Source organism: Mobula hypostoma, chromosome 11 (assembly GCF_963921235.1).
Source record: "Mobula hypostoma chromosome 11, sMobHyp1.1, whole genome shotgun sequence".
NCBI lineage: Eukaryota > Metazoa > Chordata > Chondrichthyes > Myliobatiformes > Myliobatidae > Mobula > Mobula hypostoma.
In genome coordinates, this window is record NC_086107.1 from 53,660,958 (window position 1) to 53,683,788 (window position 22,831).

Below are 22,831 nucleotides of genomic sequence, written 5' to 3' on the forward strand. Positions count from 1 at the left end.
TCAAACCCAATCAGATCTGCTCCTGAGTACACTTTCCATCCGTGCCGGGTTGAGTGTCGACATTGCAACTTGACCTCAAAATAAAAAAGGGAAAAATACTGCGTAATGTTTGTGTGAGGAGTGGCACACCACAGTCTCTCTCTCTCTCTCACTCCACGCCTTATAAAGGCATTTTAAAAAAAAGACATCGTCCCGCCAACATCGTGCACGCATGTACGCACACACGCAGACGCACACAGACGCACATGCCAAAAAAACTTGGCAGAAAAAAAAGATGCAGTCATCCAATAACAATTCATACTTTAACTTAAATACAAACAAAATCTTGTGGAATTCCACAAGCAAAAGATAGCAAGCAATTCTAGCAAGAAATGTGATTCAATGGTTTGTTTCAAAGAGAATTAGCAAAAAAAAGTATCAAAATTTCACTTGTAATTGCATCATAGCTGTAACTCTAACTGGCAGGGCAAAGGGGAGATTTCTGAGGCAAGCAGCAACAGAAGATAAACTGGCAATAGTCATGACAAGTAGTTAGAATCATTACCTAGCAGTTTTATCAGAATGTATTCTAATGCAGAGCTAGCTCAGAATGGAAAACTGCAATCAAATCTGAATGTACTTACTTCTTAAACTCTCCCAATTTGTGTTTTTTCTCTTCCTCCAGTTTGTGTATTCTTTTTCCTTCTTGCTCTTGTTTCTTAAGGTTTGCCATATGGATCACCTCCTAAATTATACAACCGCACAATTATAAACTGAATACTATAAACTAGACAGATTTTTCCTCATGTACAATTAATTACCATTGTGAGTGCACATTTAATCACAGTGCCAGCATCAATTCTCCTCACAGTAAAACCAAATCAGTTATCAATCCAAATGTTACCTCTTGAACTAATTGAATATTTTTTAAATGGCTTGGGCACTTCCAATTATTACATTGTGGAAATTGTGTTTTGGAAAATTGCACAAATGTATGAAGTATTCACATGTGAATACTTTCAATAGTGTAAAGCTGGGATTCATCTATTTTTAAGCTACTTTCAATATTCAGCTGTTGCTTTTCATTTACATAGGACTAGAATCATAAATGCCAAGATGTTACAAGAATACTGTAAGCTTAATCATATCAGCCCTCAAAGAGGATCTTTACATGTAGTTTTTTTTTGCATGTATACACTTGCATTTTTTAAAGTTATTAAATGACTACAAAGATTCTACAGATATGGGAAATCCGGAGAGGGGGGGGGAGGAGGAGGAAGAGGGGTGGGTGAAGGAAGAGGGTGGGTGAAGGAAGAGGGTGGGTGAAGGAAGAGGGTGGGTGAAGGAAGAGGGTGGGTGAAGGAAGAGGGTGGGTGAAGGAAGAGGGTGGGTGAAGGAAGAGGGTGGGTGAAGGAAGAGGGTGGGTGAAGGAAGAGGGTGGGTGAAGGAAGAGGGTGGGTGAAGGAAGAGGGTGGGTGAAGGAAGAGGGTGGGTGAAGGAAGAGGGTGGGTGAAGGAAGAGGGTGGGTGAAGGAAGAGGGTGGGTGAGGAAGAGGGTGGGTGAGGAAGAGGGTGGGTGAGGAAGAGGGTGGGTGAGGAAGAGGGGGGTGAGGAAGAGGGGGGTGAGGAAGAGGGGGGTGAGGAAGAGGGGGGTGAGGAAGAGGGGGGTGAGGAACAAATGCCAGAGGGGTACGATAAACAGGTGAGGAGCAGAGAAGATGGGGTGGGGAGAAGAGAGAGAAAGAGGGCTACAAGTTGCAGGAAATCAAGAAAATCAATATTCATGCCATCAAGTTGGAGGCTACCCAGTTGACACGAGGCATTATTCCTCCATCCTGAATAGCCTCATCATGGCAGCAGAGGCAGCCATGGACTAATACATTGGAGTGGGAATAGAGTGTAATAAAAATGATTGGCCACTGTGAAATCCTCCCTATTGCAGATGGAGCAAAGGTGCTCAACAAAGCAGTCCCCCCCAGTCTACTTCAGATCTCACCAACGTAGAGGTGGCAGCACCGGGAACACTGGATATGGTAGACAGAACTGCAAGTGAAGTGCTACCTCACCTGGAAGGCCTAGTTGAGGTCTTAATGGTCGTGAGGGAGGTGGCGTATGGGCAAACGTAGCACTTGTTCCACTTGCAGTGTCAGGAAGGAGATCAGTGGGCAGAGACAAATGGACAGGGAAAAAAAAAGTCACAGACAGCCAACCCTGCAGAAAGTAGAGAATGGGGGAGGGACTACAGGAGGTAAAGATGTGTGTGGTGGTGGGATCCTGTTGTAGACTGGAAGTTGCAGACAATGATATGCTGGATGCAGAGGCTCGTGGGATGGTAGTCAAGAACAAGTGGGATAAGAACTCTACTCCAGTTAAGGTAGCGGGAAAATGGTGTGAGGGCAGATGTCTGGGAAGTAGACGAGATGTGGGTGAGGGCAGCATCAATGGTGGAGGAAGGGAAAACATGTTCTTTGAAGGAGGACGACATCTCAGATGTTTTCAGAAGCAAAACCTCTGCGTGAGAACAGATGCAGAGTAGTCAAAAGGCACTGAGAAAGGGAAATAATGTTTTTACAAGTTATAGGGTGGGAAGAGGTAGCTGTAGGAGTCGGTAGGTTTATAAAAGATTTCAATAAACACGATGGAGATCTGTCCCTACCACATGAGGTAGAAGGTGCTCCTTCCCTTCACTAGCCTGTGGATCACTCTTGGACAAGGTGTAGCACCTGCTTAGTCCCCTGATCAGGGTCATGTGGAGCCTTTGGAGCAGGTGTGGATGGTCACATGTTATGCACCAGCTGCTCACAAGTCCTAGTTATGCAACCACTGACGCCAATCTCTGAAGAGTATTGATAATGACTAGTATCACCTGGGCAGTGTCTTTACAAGTCAGAAGGCAATGGCAAAAATCACTTCTATAGAAAAATTTGCTAAGAACAATCCTGATCATAGACCATGACCACCTACATCTTTCAACATGGCACATAATGATGATCAATAGACAGAAATAAAGACAATACAAAGTATTGGTACATACAGACCAACATTAAAAAAAATTCACCAGCAGCAAGTGACAAATCCAGCTGAGATTATTAGGCTGTACTCCTTCAGGCCTATTTGTAAGAATGAAACTATTAAGGCAGTACAAACATACAGTACCTTGGCATCAACTTTCACTGGAGTCTTGCGCAAAATAAAGGACTTCACCAGTGAACGGCCAACAGAAACAGGAGTCTTGAATAACTGATTGTTCTGAACTGTATGAAAAAATTTTGTGTGCTTTGGTTGAACCACCTACAGAAGCAAAAAAAAAACCATTTGGGTTAATTCATAGGACATGGGTGTTGAGGAACCAGAAAATATTTTAAGAATCAACTGTCTAAAGCTGTTCAAAAAAAAAATAAGCGATTAGTTTTGAAAACAATAAGGCATCTTGAACCAATAAAATCGTATTTTTGAAGCACAAGAGTATTTATTCAAACACTGCTAATTGTAAAGTTTCCAAGTACAGCATAAATTCAATACAAACTAAATAATAAGAGTATAAATTCTATAAATCAATAGAGTTTACACCATTTGGTATGATGTTCCTGAAATGCGACTTCTTCATATTAGCAACTGTGACTAATTTCCATCACAAAAAGTATTGAAGGCAAGAGTTAAAAAGTGAATTTCAATAGGGTATGAAAGGAAACAAAGATTTTAGTCCACCCCAAAAAAAAGTTAATTGAAAGAAAAGCAAATAAATGGTACTCAGTTTATCTTACTTATTAAATTGCCATAAGAACATATAGATTGAGAATTATTAATGGGAATAGGCGCAGATTTAAAGCACAAAAAAGGTGTGCATCCTAACCAATGAAAGGATATAAAAAGCTAATCCGAAAGAACATTTCAAACAGTTGCTGAATGAAGATTAAGTTAATGGAACAGGAGCCTTCAAGGAGGGAGGAGAAGATGGTGGCGCGACGCAGCGCGCAAGGCCGTCCCGAATGATATCGATATGTGTTAACTAGGGGCCATGCACAATCCTGATTTGATGAAGACAGCCGTGAGAAGCACGGAGGAACGCCTGGAGAAACTTCTGAAATGCCTGCTTCGCTGCCACTGCTACTGTGCGATCGAGAATCTCCAGAGGGGAAGGCCCCAAATCCTCGGCTTTGCCTATTGCCTGTTGCCGGGGCCAGGGTCGAAGCGCTCGGCAGAGATGGTGCTCGGTACCAGAGAGCTGGTCGGAGGCTCGGAGTTTTTGGACGGAATCTAAGTCGGACTGTGGTCGGATGCTTCATCAGCAAATTTGCGGCGCTGGAAGTTCACCATCTGCGTGAGATGATGGGACTTTCGAGAGACTCTGACTTTACTGTGCCCATGGACTGTTCTTATCAAATTACGGTATTGCTTTGCACTGTTGTAACTATATGTTATAATTATGTGCTTTTTGTCAGTTTGTCATGTGTTTCTGTGATATCATTCTGGAAAAACATTGCATCATTTCTTAATGCATGCATTATTAAATGACAATAAAAGAGGACTGCATATCCTCAATCTAATCAATAACTAATTATTCTGAACTGCATGCATTTTGTGCATTTTTTGGTTGAATCATCTAGAAAACCACCTTGGGCACCATGGTGGTGTGGCGATTAGCACGACTCTATTACAGTTCAGGATTTTCCAGAGTTCAGAGTTCAGAGATCAATTCTGTAGAGAGTCTGTACATCCTCCCCATGGGATGTGTGGGTTTTCCCTAGTGCTCTGGTTTTCTTCCACAGTCTAAAGACGTACTGGCTAGGTTAATTGGTCATTTAAATTGTCCCGTGATTAGGCTAGGGTTAAATGATTGGTTGCTGGTGTGGCATGGCTCAAAGTATCAGCTCTGTGCTGTACTGCCAAATAAAGATGTGCCAATTTGCATGCCAAGTGTGAATATAGTTAACACACCTGTGCTGTACATGGAATAAAATTCATTCCCAACTTTAAAACGATTCCAATTTTAGACAAAGCTACCAATTGTCTTTAGAAGTGTTTACTAGAATGAAAATAATTTCCCCTTATGAAACTATTTAAAATGCCACAAAATACATTGGTCTTTTCATAATTGCTGAAATTATAAATATAAAATTTGAAACAAAACAGGTACATTAAAAAGGGAAGAAATGGGTAAACTATTCTGCTGTAGAAGTGGCACAAAATCAATAGACAAATTTTGCTGTATTCTTCTGACTTTTAATGGTGGTTTGCAGCCCAACTTAAGGTGCTTTACTGCCACCAACTGGACTGGAGTGCGGTGTAGGAGAGTTGGGAAATAAAACCCCTTCTCGTTCTTTACCAAATGAAAACTAAATTACCTCAAAGAGCCCTATGGATTGTAAATAATGAAATATTACAAATTTTTTTTTTTTTTTAAATCACTTCCATTACTTTACACCCCAAAACCCCCAAAGCTAGTCGTGCAGCCTGCATTTGCTTTCTTTCAACCTTATGCGCTTCACAATGACAGTAACACCTACACACCCCAGTGATATTTTCCAACAAGATACAAGCAATAATTAAGCATAGTATGCCCAATTCTAAGTCAATACAATTTCTTCCCTTCTCTCATCAATCAGTTTTGTGTTCTGTAAATGCATCCCCCTTATGCTCATTATCCCCAAGTCTTGCCATAATCCCCCCAATTCCTAGCTCCATCAACCCCTTAGCTTCTGATTTGCTAAGTAGAAGGTCTACATCCACAGATGAACTCTTAACAGCTTTTTTGGCCAAAGAATCAACCTGCTTATTCACCTCAACACCTCCATGTACAGGGACCATATTCTGAAAACAAGGGAAAATCTATACACAAGTAAATGTGACCATTGTTTACTGGCAAATACAAGATGAATAAATGAAAAAAATTCTTCTGTTTCACTCATTTTCAATTGGAAAGTTTAACAAAGAAACCTTGAAATAACTCAGATATTATAGAAAATCATGTTCAAGAATTACCTTACTGGCAGAAATAGGCGGTGAAGCGGTCCCTCTCAATAAAAGGTCCTCACTGCTCAATACCCCAGGATCACTAGATACACTTTCCACTCCATGTTTGCAACTATTCTTACACCTGAGACAAAGCAACACAAGAAGCCAATAAAGTTTTGAATTGGATAATCAACAAGATTCCGTATCAAATGTTTTCCATACCCATGCCTTAGTCCACATTAGTTTAAAATCATATTCTTTCCTTCAAAGGTATCTAAATATTGGTCTTGTTGCCACAACCAAAGAATAAAGTTTTAATTTTACAGCAGTAGCTTTGATACTTTTCAGGATGTACAACACTGGATATACAAGCATTGATAGACAGAGACTGATTAGGGATAATCAACATGGCTTTGTGCTTGGCAACTCGTGTCTAACCAATTTTATGCAATTTTGAAGAAGTTACTAATAAAGTTGATGAAGGCAAGGCAGAGAATAGTGTTTACGTGGACTTCAAGGCTTTGACAAGGTCCTGTATGGGAGGCTGGCCAAGGTTGCTTGGCATTCAAGATGAGGTAGTAAATTAGACTAGACACTAGCTTTGCAGAAGAAGCCAGAGAGTGGTAATAAATGGTTGCCTCTGACAGGAAGTCTGTGATTAATGGTGGGCCACAGGAACCAGTGCTGGCTTCATTGTTATCTGTCATCTATACCAACAATCTAGATGGTAACGTAGTAAACTGGATCAGCAAATTTGTAGATGACACCTAGATTGAAGGCATAATGGACATCAAGGCAGGCTATGAAAACTTGCAGTGGGATCTGGACCAGCTTTAAAAGTGGCCTGAAAAAACAGCAAATGGAATTTAATGCAAATAACTGAGGCATTGCACTTGAGGGAAAACCAGGGTAGGACTCGAATGGTGAGAAGTACAATAGAACAGATCCGAGAAGACAAATCCACAATTCCTTCCAAGTGGCTTCACAGGTAGATGGGATTGTAAAGAGTTTTTGACACATTGGCCTTCATAATTTAAAATATTGAGTACAGGAGTTAGGATGTTGTGTAGAAGTGGTCAAGATATTGGTGAGGCCAATTTGGAGAATTGTGTGCAGTTCTGGTCACCCACCTACAGGAAAGATGTAAATAAGATTGTAAGAGTGCAGAGAATATTTACAAAGATGCTGCCAAGACTTTAGAACCTTAGTTATAGGGAGAGTTTGAATGGCTTAGAACTTTATCAAATCTCTCCTCTTTCATCTATGTTCTAGGGAATAGAGGTATACAAAATTATGAGGGGTATAGATAGGCTAAATGCAAGGTTTTTCCCCCTACTCAGGTTGGGCAAGACTAAAACTCAACTTCAAGTTAAGGGTGAAAGGTGAAATGTTTAAGGTGAACCTGAGGGGGTATTTCTTCAGTCAGAGGGTGGGGAAAGTGCAGAATGAGCTTCTAGTGCAAGTGGCGGATATGGGTCTGATTTCAACATTTAAGAGGAATTTGGATAGGTACATAGATGGGAGGGGTATGGAGGGTTATTGTCCATGTGCAGGAACTAGGCAGTTTAAATGTTTCCGCAAAGACTAGATGGGCTGAAGGCCTGTTTCTCTGCTATAGTGTTCTATCACTTTTTTAAAAAAAAGGCATCCGTTAGTCTCATGAGACCATGGATTTGTGCCTGGAAGGTTTCCAGGGTGCAGGCCTGGGCAAGGTTGTATGGAAGACCAGCAGTTCCCCATGCTGCAAGTCTCCCCTCTCCATGCCACTGATGTTGTCCAAGGGAAGGGCATTAGGACCCATACAGCTTGGCACCGGTGTCGTCACAGAGCAATGTGTGGTTAAGTGCCTTGCTCAAGGACACACACGTTGTCTCAGCCAAGGCTCGAACTAGCGACCTTCAAATCTCTAGACAAACGGGTTAACCAGATGACCACATGCCAACACTGTTCTATCACTATTACACAATTAAATGAAGGGAGTGGGGGGGGTGGGGGGAGGAGGAATTATACTCTAATACAACAAGTTTTACACAGACATTTTAAAAGACTGGTCTCAATTTAATCAAAACTTTGTGCCCCTTACCTCTTATCAGACAATAAAAGGTACTTTTTCTATAATACAATGATTATCCACAACCTCAAAAATTGTGAAAAATCATTTATGGGGAAAATAGATTCTTCGACATCAAAAATAACTTTTGATACAACCATAGCTGCATTTTTGTCTGATCCTTTTTCACTTCACGATGCAGAACAGATAAAAACCAACAAGGATGCTGCTACAATAAAGATAGAGTGACCTGAAGTGCTTTACAAAGAGCACCTTGGTTCAGCTCAACTGCCAGCCAATTTATAATTTTACTTTGTGAAACTTTAAAATGGCTGGCAGATGACCAAAGCCAAACTGATAAGGCTGGTTTTAAAGACAGCAGAATTTGGGAAAGAGGGAATTTCAGAACTTTAAACTTGGCAGCTGAATGATGAAGTGAAGCAATTTGGGGTGATTAAGAGGCAGAAATGGAAAAGGTGAGGGGACAAGGTAGCAGAATGACAAAGCTAGTAGAATCAATGCCTGTTGGAGACCTGGGTTCAGGTGCAATCATAGGTGCCATGTTAAGTGTGCACTTTCTCCCCGTAATCACGGGTTTACTTGTAGTTGTGTAGTACAGAAACAGTCTTTCAGTCCAACTTGTCCATCCCAACCACAATGTCTATCTGACCTTGTCACAATTGCCTGGGTTTGGCATATACCCCTTTAAATCCCTCTCATAGACGGGAGGAGAAGATGGCAGCACAACACGCGCGCACAGCTCTCCAGTGAAAAATGATATTGTATCTGTTAAATAGGGGCCATGGACAATTCTGATTTGATGAAGACAGATGTGAGAAGCAGAGGAACATCTGGAGAAATTTCTGAAATGCCCGGTTCGCTGCTGCTGCTACTGTGCGATCGAGGATCTCCGAAGGGTAGGCCCCAAAATCCTCGGCTTTGCCTGCTGCTGGCGACCGAGGCTGAGGTCGAAACGTTCAGACAGACATGGTGCTCCGTATTCAGTGTCGGAGGACTGATCAGAGCTTGAAGTTTTCGGACGACTCAGAGTCGGACTGTGGTCAGGCGTGGCAGGGTGAGTTTTCTTCCTTCTCCCGTCTGCGTGAGATGTGGGACTTTGGAGAGACTTTGAACTTCTTTACCGTATCATGGCCTGTTCTTCATCAAGTTATGGTATTGTTGCACTGTTGTAACTATATGTTATAATTATGTGGTTTTGTTAGTTTTTCAGTCTTGGTCTGTCCGAGGGTCCCGAAAGACCTGCTGTACGGGGAACTGGCCTCCGGCAAGAGAGCACAAGGGCGGACCCATCTTCGTTTCAAAGACGTTTGCAAGAGAGACATGAAGTTACTGAAAATGAATGTCGAGAGGTGGGAGAGCATCGCAAGCGATCGCTCTCACTGGAGGCTGGAACTACGCAGAGGTCTAAAAAGAGAAGAGAAGCTGAGGCTTGCTGCTGAAGAAAAGTGCACTCGTGGGAAAAACAGCACCAAGACGACACTGGAGGACAGCGCCTTCAAGTGCAGTCGCTGCAGCTGAGACTGTCACTCCCGTGTGGGCCTCTACAGCCACAACAGACACTGCTCTAACACAGACTGAAGCAAGACTTTCCAGGCACAGATCCATAGTCTCGTGAGACTAACACATGCCACTAAACTAAATGACAATAAAAGAGGACTGCGTGTCCTCAATCTAATGTAAAAATGCATCAAATCCATATACGTGTTTAAGAGTCTTAACTATTGCAATTGTACTCAACTCTACCACTTCTGGTAGCCAATTCCACATTCCCATCACCCTGTGTGAAAAAGGTAATCCTTCGCTGTCCTGTAAAATTCTCCCCTCACCCTAAATACTTTATAGCTTTAGAATACCCTACCCTGGGGATAAAAACTGGCTGTTCCACCCATCTTTGACCTTCATTATGTTATATACCCCCACAAGGTCATTCCTCAAACTCATGCTCTGTTGGATGGGGGAATCTCAGCTTTTACTTGTAACGCAAGCCTTTGAGTCCCAGTAACAACCTTGTTAATATTTCTGCATACTTTTCAGCATAATGGCATCCTTATTTTAGCTTGGCAATGAGAGCTGCACACAGTACTCCAGGTGCAATCTCAGTGACCTGTACATTTGCCACACCAGTACTCAATACTCTGATGAAAGCAAGCATGCCAAACATCCTTCAACACCCTGTCTACCTGTGTTGTCACTTCCAGGGAACTACTGTAGGTACCTGTAGCCCAAGATCTCAGTTGTACAAAACTCTCCATGATCCTGCCATTTATTGCGGCAGATCCACTAGCTTCATTACCAAAATGCAACACTGAACATTTGTCCAAATCCCATTTGCCATTCATTGGGCCATTTTCCAAGATGAGCTAGATCCTGCTGTAATCTGAGATCATCTTCATTGCTTTCCACTATAATCATCAAGTTTGGTGACATCTGCAATCTGACTAACCATAGTTTCCTCCCACATTTCAAAGATGTGCAGACTTAAGTTTATTGGCCAGTACAAGTTACTCCAAATTTGTCATTGAGTGATAGAATCTGACTAGGACGAATTTTAGAGTTGGACAAAGTATTAAAGGATTTAAGAACATTTTAGAATTTAGGTACTGCTTAACTGGGAACTGCAGCAGAGAAATGAAGGATAAATGGAGCATGGGTATTCATATGGTAGAATGACAGATGGCCAACACTACTCAGTCCAGTGTTGCAGTCTAGAGCTAGCCATGTGCTTTCCAATGCAGGCAAGCAAAGGTAAGGTAGATGATAGGCAAGTGATCTAAAAATAGGTGCTATTGGATACCAAGATGAGCTCAGTTATAATCCTATACAGATATACCAGGCAGTCTATTTTGGGATAGAACCAAAGAGCTTTGGTCTTCCCGATATTTGGTGGAAATTCAATTATGACAACCCTGTGATGTCAGGTGTACAGAACAACATAAACCATCAGTTTGATTGTTGAAGATAGAAGTATAGTACATTAAATAGAGATATCAGATGAGCACGTTTAAGCTTTAGGACAATAGGCTCAGCAGGCAGTTAAAACCTAACATAATAAATCATATAGAAACTCACCCATCAGTCCGGTTGGCGGAGTTGAATTTCTCAGAATTATTATCTGTGAAAATTAAATACACAATCAAAATATCAACTGCCAAAGTCCTATTTCAGTACCTGGAGTTATTCAGCTTCAAACCATGCCATTTATTTAGATTTCAAAGTAACACATTCCCATCCCTCACTCACATTACTGAGTTTCCCTTCAGGTACATTAAAAAGTAAACCAAGGAGTGAATCCATTTCTTTCTCATCCCTTTCATTGCTCATTTTTCCATAACTGAATTTCTAAGCATTGGGCATCACAGTTCCAGTATTTGTAAACTGCACGGTTCTAATCCAATATGGTTTGCAAAAAAGGATAGACAAAATAACAGTCGAGGAAGGAAAAACTAACAGGGAGACAAATGCCAGATTAGTCAAGCAAATATTTTGTAGACTTTTTACCATATGCATTTCAAAAAGAAACTAGCCAAGAAACAAAGAATGAGAATGCAAAACATTTTATTTTAATAAGCATGTACTAAGCAAATTAATTGGTCCAAAGCTTTTTTAAAAAAACTCCCAGAACAGATATCCCATCATAGGAAGTGGCTGCAGAACACAGAAATTTACAGCACATTACAGGCCCTTTGGCCCACAATGTTGTGCTGACCATGCAACCTACTCTAGAGACTGCCTAGAATTTCCCTAGCACATAGCTCTCTACTTTTTCTAAGCTCCATGTACCTATGTAACAGGCTCTTAAAAGACGCTATTGTATCTGCTTCCACCACTGTTGCCGACAGTGCATTCCATGCACCCACCACTGTGTGAAAAATACACCTCCAACATCCCCCTTCTACCTACTTGCACCGTAAAACTATGCCTCGTGTTAGCCATTTCAGCCCTCGGAAAGAAAAAGCATCCGGCTGTCCACACGATCAATGCCTCTCATCATCTTATACACCTTGATCAGGTCACCTCTCATCCTCCGTCACTCCAAGGAGAAAAGGCCAAGTTCACTCAACCTACTCTCACAAGGTATGCCCTCCAATCCAGGGAACATCCTTGTAAATCTCCTCTGCACTCTCTATAGTATCCACATCCTTCCTGTCGTGAGGTGACCAGAACTGAGCACAGTACTCCAAGTGGGGTCTGACCAAGGTCTTATATTACCATAACATTACCTCATGGCTCTTGAACTCAATCCCATGATTGATGAAGGCCAACTCACCATACGCCTTCTTAACAACACTGTCAACCTGTCGACACGGACCTCAAGATCCCTCAGATCCTTCACATTGCCAAGAGTCTTAACCATTTATATTATGTTCTGTCTTCAAATTGGACCTACCGAAATGAACCATCTCACACTTATCTGGGTTGAACTCCATCTGCCACTTCTCAGCCCAGTTCTGCATCCTATCAATGTCCCACTGTAACCTCTGACAACCCCCCCCCCGACTATCCACAATACCCCCAACAAACTTACTAACTCACCCTTCTACTTCTTCATCCAGGTCATTTATATAAAGAAAAATCATCACAAAAGAGGATGGGTCCCAGAACAGATCCCAGTGGAACACCACTGGTCACTGACCTCCGTGCAAAATATGAACCATCTACATCCACCCTTTGCCTTCTGTGGGCAAGATGATTCTGGATCCACAAACCAAGGTCTCCTTGGATTCCATCCCTCATTACTTTCTGATTGAGCCTTGCATGGGGAACGTTATCAAATGCCTTAGTGAAATCCATATATACTACATCCATTGCTCTACCTTCAATGTGTTTTGTTACATCCTCAAAGAATTCAATTAGACTTGTAAGACATGACCTGCCCTTGACAAAGCCATGCTGACTATTCCTAATCAGATTATGTCTCTCCAAACGCTCATAAATCCTGCCTCTCAGGAACTTCTCCATACAACTTGCCCACCACTGAAGTCAAACTCACTGGTCTAGAGTTTCTTGAGTTATCTCTATTCCCTTTCTTGATCAAGGGAACAACATTTATAACCCTCCAATACTTCTCTCATCCCTACTGATGACACAAAGATCACCACAAAAGGTTCAGCAATGTCCTCCCTTGCTTCACAATAGTCTGGGGTATATCTCACCGGTCCCGGTGACTTATCTAACTTTTCAAAAGCTCCAACACATCTTCTTTCTTAATATCTATACACTCAAGTGTTATTGTCCACTGTGTCACCCCCCTCTTTTTCCCTGGTGAACACTGAAGCAAAGTATTCATTAAGCACCTCCACTACCTCCTCCGACTTCTTGTACATTTCCACTATCGCAGAACTAATGGAGTCTTCAAAAAGTCCATAAAGTTTTTAAAAAGGTCTCAAGAGTTTGGAAAACAGCAAGTATAACATTGTTATTCAAAAATTAAAAACAAACAGGAGTTTGGGGTAATAAATCAAGCCTGCCAAGAATCAATTATATAAACAAAAGCTATAGGAAAACACAATTTCTCTTTTTCCTTTCTTAGGGAGCGAGAGAGCCAGTGGTATGTCAAATAACCAGGTGAATGAGTAGTCTTTGGGGTACTGAAGGTCTACCTTTATTGATGCTTTGCTGCACGCTTGAGTGCTCAGTGGAGGGTGCAGATGCTTTTTTGCTGGTGGGGGGAGTGTCGCTTTGCTGCTGCTCATGCCTGGGAGGGGGGAGCTGGGGGCGGGGGGTGGCTTTGGGGATCTAACATTTAACTGTCATTCATTCTTTGGAGCACTCCTGTTTTTGTGGATGTTTGCAAAGAAAAATAATTTCAGGATGCATATTGTACACATTTCTGACATTAAATGTACCTATTGATTTATCAACATAGCTAACCAATTTATTCATATTTCTTCAAATACAACTGGTAGCATAGATAAAAGACATCGTTGGGATGTACTGCATTCTATAATAAAACAGTGAAGACTCAAAGGAAAAGTGTGCCATGGGGATAGGTTATACTGGGGGCAGTAAAAGAGGAAAAGTGAACACAAACCATGGCAGAGAGCACAAACTGGAAAAAGGTGCAAGAACTGTAGGATATGCCAGTAGGAGAGGCAGTGCCAATGGAGAGGGTTTCAAAAAAGGCAGTATTACATAGAAGATATTCAACAGATGCTACTTAATAAGTTACTCCACAATACGACTTAGTAAGGGTGCCAAACTAATATTGAGAATTAAGAGTGAGATTTTAGATAAATACCATTCTCAGGTTTGCAAGATATATCCAGTCTGTTGACCGTGTGATCACTGCTGGTACCTCGGCTATTTACAATCTATGGAAAAGCCAGTTCAACAACAAAGAAAGATCAAGCCCAATAAGTCTACATTGAGAATGACAAGTGATCTCATTGAAACAAAACAGTGTCCCAAAATAACTCTGCCTAGAGCAACATGATAGTCTTAGGACAAGAAAGGGATTTATCTGGAAGAGCAGCAGGGCTTTCCAGTTCTTATGAAGATGAGACAAAGACTTGCAAAGTTCCACATGTGTATTTTTTTTCTTCAAAAAGGCACTTGCAAACTTCTGCAAATTTGGAATGTTTATTCAAGTTAATATAAATTGTTGCTATATTTGAAGGGTACAGTTCAATTTCATGTTAATTTTTGCTCTTCAAATTCAGCTGATATTAGATTAATTTGAAAACATTATATAGATACATCAGTTATACTCTCGTTTTTGAAATGGCTACTGTTGCCACTATATGTAGTTTTTATAAAAATGCAAAAGCACATTATTTCTTTATACTGCCTATTGAAAGATTTTTTTCCTTCCATATTGTTACTGAAATAAGGAAATATCAACTATTCCTGCTATAGACATCCTTGACTGCTGTTTAAAGAAACTTTCTACAACACCAACACATTTTGTACAGAAAACTCAAAGCAGCACAATAACTCAACACAACATGCAACAATGTTGAGCTTCAGTGACCTACGAAGCAAGATACTGTATATACACAGACCTTTCTTTTGAATTCTTGAGGTTTTGCAGGCCTGTGGCTTAACTGCAGCAACAGTCATATTCTCTGAACTGCTGATGGCAACTTTTGTGGGATTTTGAGAGTTCCTATAATCTTCTTCAGAAGCCTATATACAAATAGACAACTCCATCTTGGTATTAAGTGTGATAAAATACAAATTAAACAAAACTACAGAAAGATCATCATTTATATTATAAATACCAGTGCAGCTGGCAGCTCCTCTTCAAGTTGCTCAGGTTCAAGTGCAAATGAAATTGCTTCAACACTGCAATAACAAGACACATTTGTTCCCAAGTGTCCACCAACATTGAGTACTCTACTACAAGAATAAGGCATTGAATGATTCTCAAATAATGTTAAACCACTCGGATCAATAACAAGGAAGACTTCATTTCTACTGACCTAATACCACAAGGCATCAGAGCAGAATGACACCACTGGGCCAGCCAAGTATGCTCCAGCATTTGATCATGGCTGGCTTAATATTCCCTCGCAGCCCGATTTTCCAGCCTCTCACTCAATGTCAGTGAGACCAAGGAACTGATTACAGACTTCAGGAGAGAAAAACCAGGTCCATAAGCCAGTAACCAATCACTGGAGGATCAGAGGTGGAGAGGGTTAATAAATTTAAGTTCCTGGGTCATATAAATATTACTGTGTCAAAAGCATGACAGTGACTATTTCCTCAGGAGTCTGTGGCGGTTCAGCACGTTATTGAAAACCGTGACAAACTTCTATAGATGTGTGGTAGAAAGTATTGACTGGCTGTATTACAGACTGGTACGGGGACACCAATGCCTTTGAGTGGAAATCCTACAAAAGGTGGTGGATTTGGCCCAGTGCTTCACAGGTAAAATCCTCCCAACCATTGAGCACATCTCCATGAAACACTGCCATAGAGAAGCAGCATTCATCAAGGATCCTCTCCAACCAGACCATGCTCTCTTCTCACTGTTACAATCTGGTAAAGATTCAAGAGCCTCAGGACTCGCACCACCAGATTCAAGAACAGTTACTACCCCTTAACCATCAGGCTCTTGAACAAAAGGGGATGACTTCACTCATTTAAGACCACAAGACATGGGGGCAAAATTAGGCCATTTGGCCCATTGAGTCTGCTCCACCTTTTCATCATGGCTGATCCTTTTTCCCCCTCCTTAGCCCCACTCCCCAGCCTTCTCAGCATAACTTTTGATGCTGTGTCCAGTCAAGAACCTATCGATCTCCACCTTAAATATACCCAACAACCTGGCCTCCACAGCTGCCTGCGGTAACAAATTCACCACCTCTAGCTAAAGATATTTCTCTGCATCTGTCTCAGATGCCATTAACTTTCCTGAAATAGCATGGGCTCTTAACTTGGCAAGCAGCCTCGTGTGGGGCACCTCTCCATCAAACAGCATGATGGAGGTCTTATCCTTATGTGGTGGTAGAGGTCATTGGTGGAGGCCTTCTAAAAGTCCAAATTTCTAACATCCACTGCATCCCCTTTATCTACCCTACTTGTAATCTCCTCAAAGAATTCCAACAGATTTTTCAGGCTAGAGTTTCCCTTAAGGAAGCCATGCCAACTTTGTCCGAACTTATCCTGTCACCAGGTACTCCATAACCTCATCCTTAAATGACTCCAACAACTTCTCAACCACTGAGTTCAGGCTGAATGGTCTACAATTTCCTTCATGCTGCATTCCTCTTTTCATTTGCAAACCAATTACCTCTACCACCAAACAAGGATCAGGGTTTATGTAGTACCAATCTACAAGTCATTCACCATCCTTAACTGGACATTCCTTTAATGCAAGGGGTTCCCAACCTAGGGTCCACAGACCACTCAGTTAATGGCAAGGCTCCACAGCATAAAAGCTGGGAACCCCTGCTTTAATGTGACTGTGTAAAGACTCGAGTTCTCCATCAAGCAGTACAATGGAGAACTTACAGGAAGGACTGCATCAGTTCAAGAAAGCAGCTCAGAACTTTAGAAAACAGAATTCACATTAGGAAAAAAGCTGGGTAGAATGGTCAAATATCAAAATGTACATTGCACAACTTGTAAAGGTATGGATGATGGCAAGGACCAACGGGTTAGAAAGAAGTTGCAGTTGGCAGAACACCACCAGAAGCTGGTGCAACTTCAAAAACAAACAAACAAAAGCTAAAAAAACAAATGAAACCAGCAAGAGAACAAATTTGGAGATGAAGATAAAATTTACAGGTGAATAAAGAGAGTAAATTTATGCTCATTAAGTATCAGCTGACAGACAGTCCTGACAAATCCTACTGGCTTGGGGCAGGCCCCTCAGTCATGCTGCCCTCAGCGTTTGCCTGCCGGAACACTAGTTGGATTGCATTCATTTGCAGCTTTACCAGTGCATAGTAAGGACTGCTGCACCATCAATCTATAGTCCTTGACACACAGATTTGGGATACGTACAGTGAATTCAGGTTAATTGGGAACACATCAGGGCCAGCACATTTTGGCCCAATTAAGCAGCCCCATTTAGCTGAAGTTCCATGGAAACAGTTACAAAGGTATTTAAAAAAAAGGTAACAAATTAAGTGAAATATTGAACAAATTAGAACACTACCAATAGTATTACAGTCTGATAAAATTGTATTAGCTCTTAAGTTTTGAGAGGAATTCATCCAGTGTACACAATGAAGAAAATCAGGCAGACAAAAAAAATCACTGATTTTAAAACACAAACAAAAACACACAACTGATGTCATTTAAAAACTGTTTACTCTAAGCACCATGTAGTGCCTAACAACCACACAAGTGTGCGTGGCTGACGCTAGTTAGAACCTGTCTGGCAAAAGCCTCCTGCCCTAATGAAGCAGCATTGTGTCCCAAATAAATGGAGGGAATCCCCGCAATTTGCGATTAGTTTTTCCTCCTTAAGAGTTGTCCCAAATAAACGGCTGGCCCAATTAACCAGAATCCACGGTACACAGTACATCTGTGACCAAGTTACACCAGCAGAAAGCTATCTGTGCTATACATGCCACGCGTGTCCTTTGGTACTGTAGCCTTGGCCCCAGAGGAACACTTTCATTTGGCTGTATTCACGTTTATGGTTGAATGACAATTAAACTTTAATTTGAAATTGTAGACAGGAAGTGGCCTGAGAGAGTATCATTGCACATACTGAAACTGACAGGTTTTTTTTGGAATGGGGTCAGAGATGGAAAAGACAAGCATCCCATCATTGAATAATACCAGTGATGATGCTGGTGTGGAAATAGAAGCCATTGCTGGCAATTCTAGATCAGACTTTTAACTAATACACAAATGTGTACACATTTCTATACAGCCGCATATGACAAAAAAAAAACTAAGGATTTGAAACATTGAGCACTCTTTTCAGTCTGGATGTTAAATGAAAACCTCACCATTCGTTGTTCACGTTTTCTTTGGTTTTCTCAATGGAATTATTGCCTGAGAATGAAATAGACAAATATTGAAGTAAAACAGCGTTATACAAAACACTGGCAAAAGTTAGATACATTGAGCAAAAAATTTTTGAAGTGGCAAGCTCTTGAAAATATGGAATCAGAAAGCAAAACCTGAACCCAGAAATATAAGCACTCCAGGATTCAAGCATATTGATGAGGTTAGGTAGTTGAGAAGACACCAATGGTTAAGATGTGATTTTCTTTGTATTTTTAAAACCTTGAATAGATTCTCACTTTTAATTTCATGTTTACACATTTCAAATAGTTTGAAATACATTGTTTGCCCCTCTGATTATTACGGAATTTTTAAACCCATTAACAGCAAGACTTGCCGTTCAGAATGAAGTTTATTCCAGCGAGAGAAAAATAAATCACCCAGATCACACAGAGAAGGAGAAACTGTCAATGAGGCAAGGCAGAAATGGTCTCAGTTGACTTTTGGTTCACCACCTTTGTAGGCAAGTTCTGAGAACATAATCACTCAGTCTTTCCCATCGTTTGCCCCTACCCGTATCAACCCAACACACCCCTTGAATTTCAATTAAAAAAACATTTACAGTGTGCACCCCAGTCAGTGAACAATCCATTCATGGGGACAATCCCCTCAAGTTATACTAGCTAAACCAGTTATCATTTTGAGAATTTCCTGAGCAGATTGCTTCTTTCCATAGATGTTGCCTGACAAGCACATTTTCAATATCTTTTTTGATGGCAATACTTGCAAGTGAAAGCAGAAGAAAGTAAGATGTTCTTTCTCCTGGCAATGGATTTGTGCAATGATTTCCAGGCAGATACTTGCACCATGTTAGTCTGTTGAACAGTCAATGAATACTTGTCCAACTACCTTACACAACTGGATCTACAGCCAGCTGTGCATTTCCTCATCAACATTCGTGTTCTTCTTCTGCTACTACTACAGGCAGACATTTAAGTTTTCCCTCAGAGATGCAGATCTCAGCATCTGCAGCATGACTCAGCTCCCAATAACCCAAGCTATTCACCAACTGTACAAGTGTCCCCCGCTTCTCAAACGTTCGCTTTACGAAACCTCACTGTTACGAAAGACCTACATTAGTTCCCTGTTTTCACTGTTAAGAAAGGCAGTGCACGAAAAAAGCAGCACACGAAAAAAATCAGCGCGCGCCCCGAGCAGCCGCTCTCCCACAGATTCGGAATAGCATTCTCGCCAGCATTGCTTTAACACATGCCTGTGAGCAGCAAGATGAGTTCTAAGGTGTCAGAAAAGCCTAAGAGAGCTCGTAAGGGTGTTACACTTAGCGTAAAACTAGACATAATTAAGCATTTCAATCGTGGTGAACGAAGCAAGGACAACGAGTTTGGCTTGTGGAAGCTGACGAAGATGATGTTGAAGAGGATTTGGCATCCCATGACCAAGAACTGATAGAGAAAGAGCTGATGCAATTGGAAGAGGAAAGGATAACAATCGAAACTGAATTCAGTAGCGAACTGAACGTGAAGCAACTGCGTGAGATTTTCGCTGCAATGATAAAGTACTTCTTTAATTTTGAAAGGCTACGTCAGTTTAGGGGATATTTGCAAGATGGTTTCAGTCCTTACAAAGAACTGTATGATAGAAAAATGCGTGAGGCTCAGCAGTCAAGCAAGCCTTCTATATCAGCCACAGCAGACGACAAACCTCGACCTTTGACATCGAGGCAGGTAGTCATAGGAGAAGATGAGCCACCTGCTCTAATGGAAACAGATGACGAGATGACACCGCAGTGTCCCAACACCCCAACCCCCAGGCCACAGACAGATACCAATTCGCGGAGAATGCAGCAGGAGCCAGGAGACACATAGCACATCTTTAAGAAAAAGGCCGAAATAAATATGCTAATTAATTAGGTGCCGCCTGACATGTAATTGTCGGCCCAGATCAGAGACGACGCAATCGGAAATTGTCACTGATCTGGGCTGACAATTACGTGCCATGTGGCACCTAATTAGCATGTTTATTTCGGCTTTTTTCTTAAAGATGTGCTGTGTACCTCCCGGCTACCACTGCACCCCTGCATGCTTCGCGGTTCAGTATCTGTAAGCAGCCTGGAGGGTGGGGGCCACTGCACCACCCAACCTGCGACGACTCAGTCTAACACACCATCATCAGTGTGCCCGGCACTGAACCAATTCCAGTAAGTGATACTACACTGTACATACATTATTTCTACTTTATATCGGCTGTGTATTTTTATGTGTTATTTGGTATGATTTGGCAGCTTCATAGCTTAAAGGTTACTGGAGAGCACTTGCGCCGTGTTTTTGCCAATAGCGCTTGCGTGAGATTTTCTGCCGACAGCGCTTGGGCGAGATTTTTGCTACGGAGAACAGTGCAGTAATGATTGTGGAAATGTATTTCTACTTTATATAGGCTGTGTATTTATTATATCATTCTTGCTTTTACTATATGTTACTGTTATTTTCGGTTTTGTGTTATTTGGCATGATTTGGTAGGTTATTTTTGGGTTTGAGAACGCTCAGAAAATTTTCCCATATAAATAAATGGTAATTGCTTCTTCACTTTATGACATTTGGGCTTATGAACCGTTTCACAGAAACGCTCTACCTTCGGATGGCGGGGGAAATCTGTACTTCCTTTAGGAACATCTGCAGTTATTATCAACCCATTTGTTTCAGGAATACAGCAGTTAAGGTTCAAGAAAGTGAACGGAAGATATAGGAGCAGAATTAGTCTATCTGGCCCATCGAGCCTGCTCTGCCATTCAATCATGGCTGATCCTGTTTTCTATCCTCTCCTCAACCCCAGTTCCCAGCCTTCTCCCTGTAACCTTTGATGCCATGTCCAATGAAGAACCTATCAAGCTCTGCTGTAAATACACCCAACAACCTGACCTCCACAGCTGCATGTGGCAACAAATTCACCACCCTTTGGCTAAAGAAATTTCTCAGCATCTGTTTTGAAAGGGTGCCCCCTCTATCCTGAGGCTGAGCCCTCTCGTCCTAGATTCTCCCAGCATGGAAAACATTCTTCCTAGAGTGGCACCAGGAGTTAATGATTCTAAAGCAGTGACATTCTGAGATGGAAGCTTTGTCTCACCTGCTTTCTGGGGCAAGTTCACAAATTCAGAAATCTGCACAGATTGCCCCATGTAAGCCTCTTGAGTCTTCCCATGCAATTCTGCACTTTTGCAACCATTGGGCGACAGGTCAACCAATGGAACTCTGCTATTTATAGGGGCAACAGGGACCACAATAGTCTTCTCGGTTTCTCGACTGACTGTTGTTGCAGCACATGATGCTGATCGAGTCTGGCTTGCAGGCTCTGTCTGCCCAACCATTTTAGTGCACTTGTCTTCTTCCTCGAAGACCCTGTTTCTCAGTTTTATCCGCTTAACTGAGGAACGTCTTAAACTTCTTCTGCTTCTTGAAAACCTGAGAAATATTAAAAAGGTTGAAACACACTTGGATAATCAAAATAAATACAAAATCAAAAGATTGATGAAAGGTCATTAACTTGAAATGTTAACCATTTCTTGCTTCACAGATAGAGCCGTCTGTCTGACGAGTATACTGTATTGCACTTTGTGCTTTATATTTAAAATAGAAAAATATTCCAATCCAATCAGATTAAAAAAAAGTCATATGGAAAGCACAAAACTTCATATCCAAGTCTTTTTTTTGTTTGTTTTAAATGACAATAAATTTTCCCCCACCAATCCCTGCTTCACCATGTTAAAACTTATGGATGGGGATTTAAGATGTTAAATTGACACTTCAGTTTTTTTTTTGCACAGACTCCTTTCTCTTTCACCCCTTTTTAATTCTTATCCAAAAATCAATACCTTTGGCAACCTATCAAGTAAAATCAAAATTCCACAAATTATTACTGAAATTATAGTCATACAGCATCAAAACACTCCCTTTGACCCACCAAGTCCAAGCCTACCAAATACCCATCCAAACTAACCCCATTTACCAATATTTTGTCTATTGACTTCCATGCATTAGCAATTTGAGAGACTTTTTTGGACCTGAATAACAAGATGATTTTTAGCAGGAAAAAAATATCAAGTTATTGAGCTCAAGATGTGCTTAGACAATACTACTGAAGTTAAACTGTATTTCTTCATTTAACTGCATTTCTTTATTAAACATTGTTACCTTTTATTTGGATCCTGGACCATTGATGGAAATCTCCTACGCCGTTTCCTCTCTGAAGGAGTTTTTGGCATCAGTTCAGGCTCTGCATTAAAACCACTGATAAACAATTTTATATTATTATTATTAATAACTTCAATCTGCTCCAGTCTGATGTTATACTCATCTCCAATACAACAATATATTGGCACCAGTGGTTTCCCACCACAAGGTTTGGA

At 41.3% G+C, this 22,831-nt stretch overlaps 1 protein-coding gene across 2 annotated transcripts in view; it reads right to left on the reverse strand.

The window, feature by feature from the left end:
* LOC134354286 (inner centromere protein-like) overlaps positions 1-22,831 on the reverse strand; it is a 73,361-nt gene that overhangs the window by 23,576 nt on the left and 26,954 nt on the right. For both annotated transcript variants that reach the window (XM_063063208.1, XM_063063209.1), the window contains exons 3-11: positions 22,617-22,712; positions 21,553-21,887; positions 18,414-18,459; positions 15,225-15,288; positions 15,006-15,129; positions 11,074-11,116; positions 5,961-6,075; positions 3,135-3,269; positions 624-724 (exon numbers count right to left, since the gene is read on the reverse strand). In XM_063063208.1, the coding sequence (XP_062919278.1) occupies positions 624-724; positions 3,135-3,269; positions 5,961-6,075; positions 11,074-11,116; positions 15,006-15,129; positions 15,225-15,288; positions 18,414-18,459; positions 21,553-21,887; positions 22,617-22,712 (1,059 nt within the window). The remainder of the gene's footprint in view (positions 1-623; positions 725-3,134; positions 3,270-5,960; positions 6,076-11,073; positions 11,117-15,005; positions 15,130-15,224; positions 15,289-18,413; positions 18,460-21,552; positions 21,888-22,616; positions 22,713-22,831) is intronic.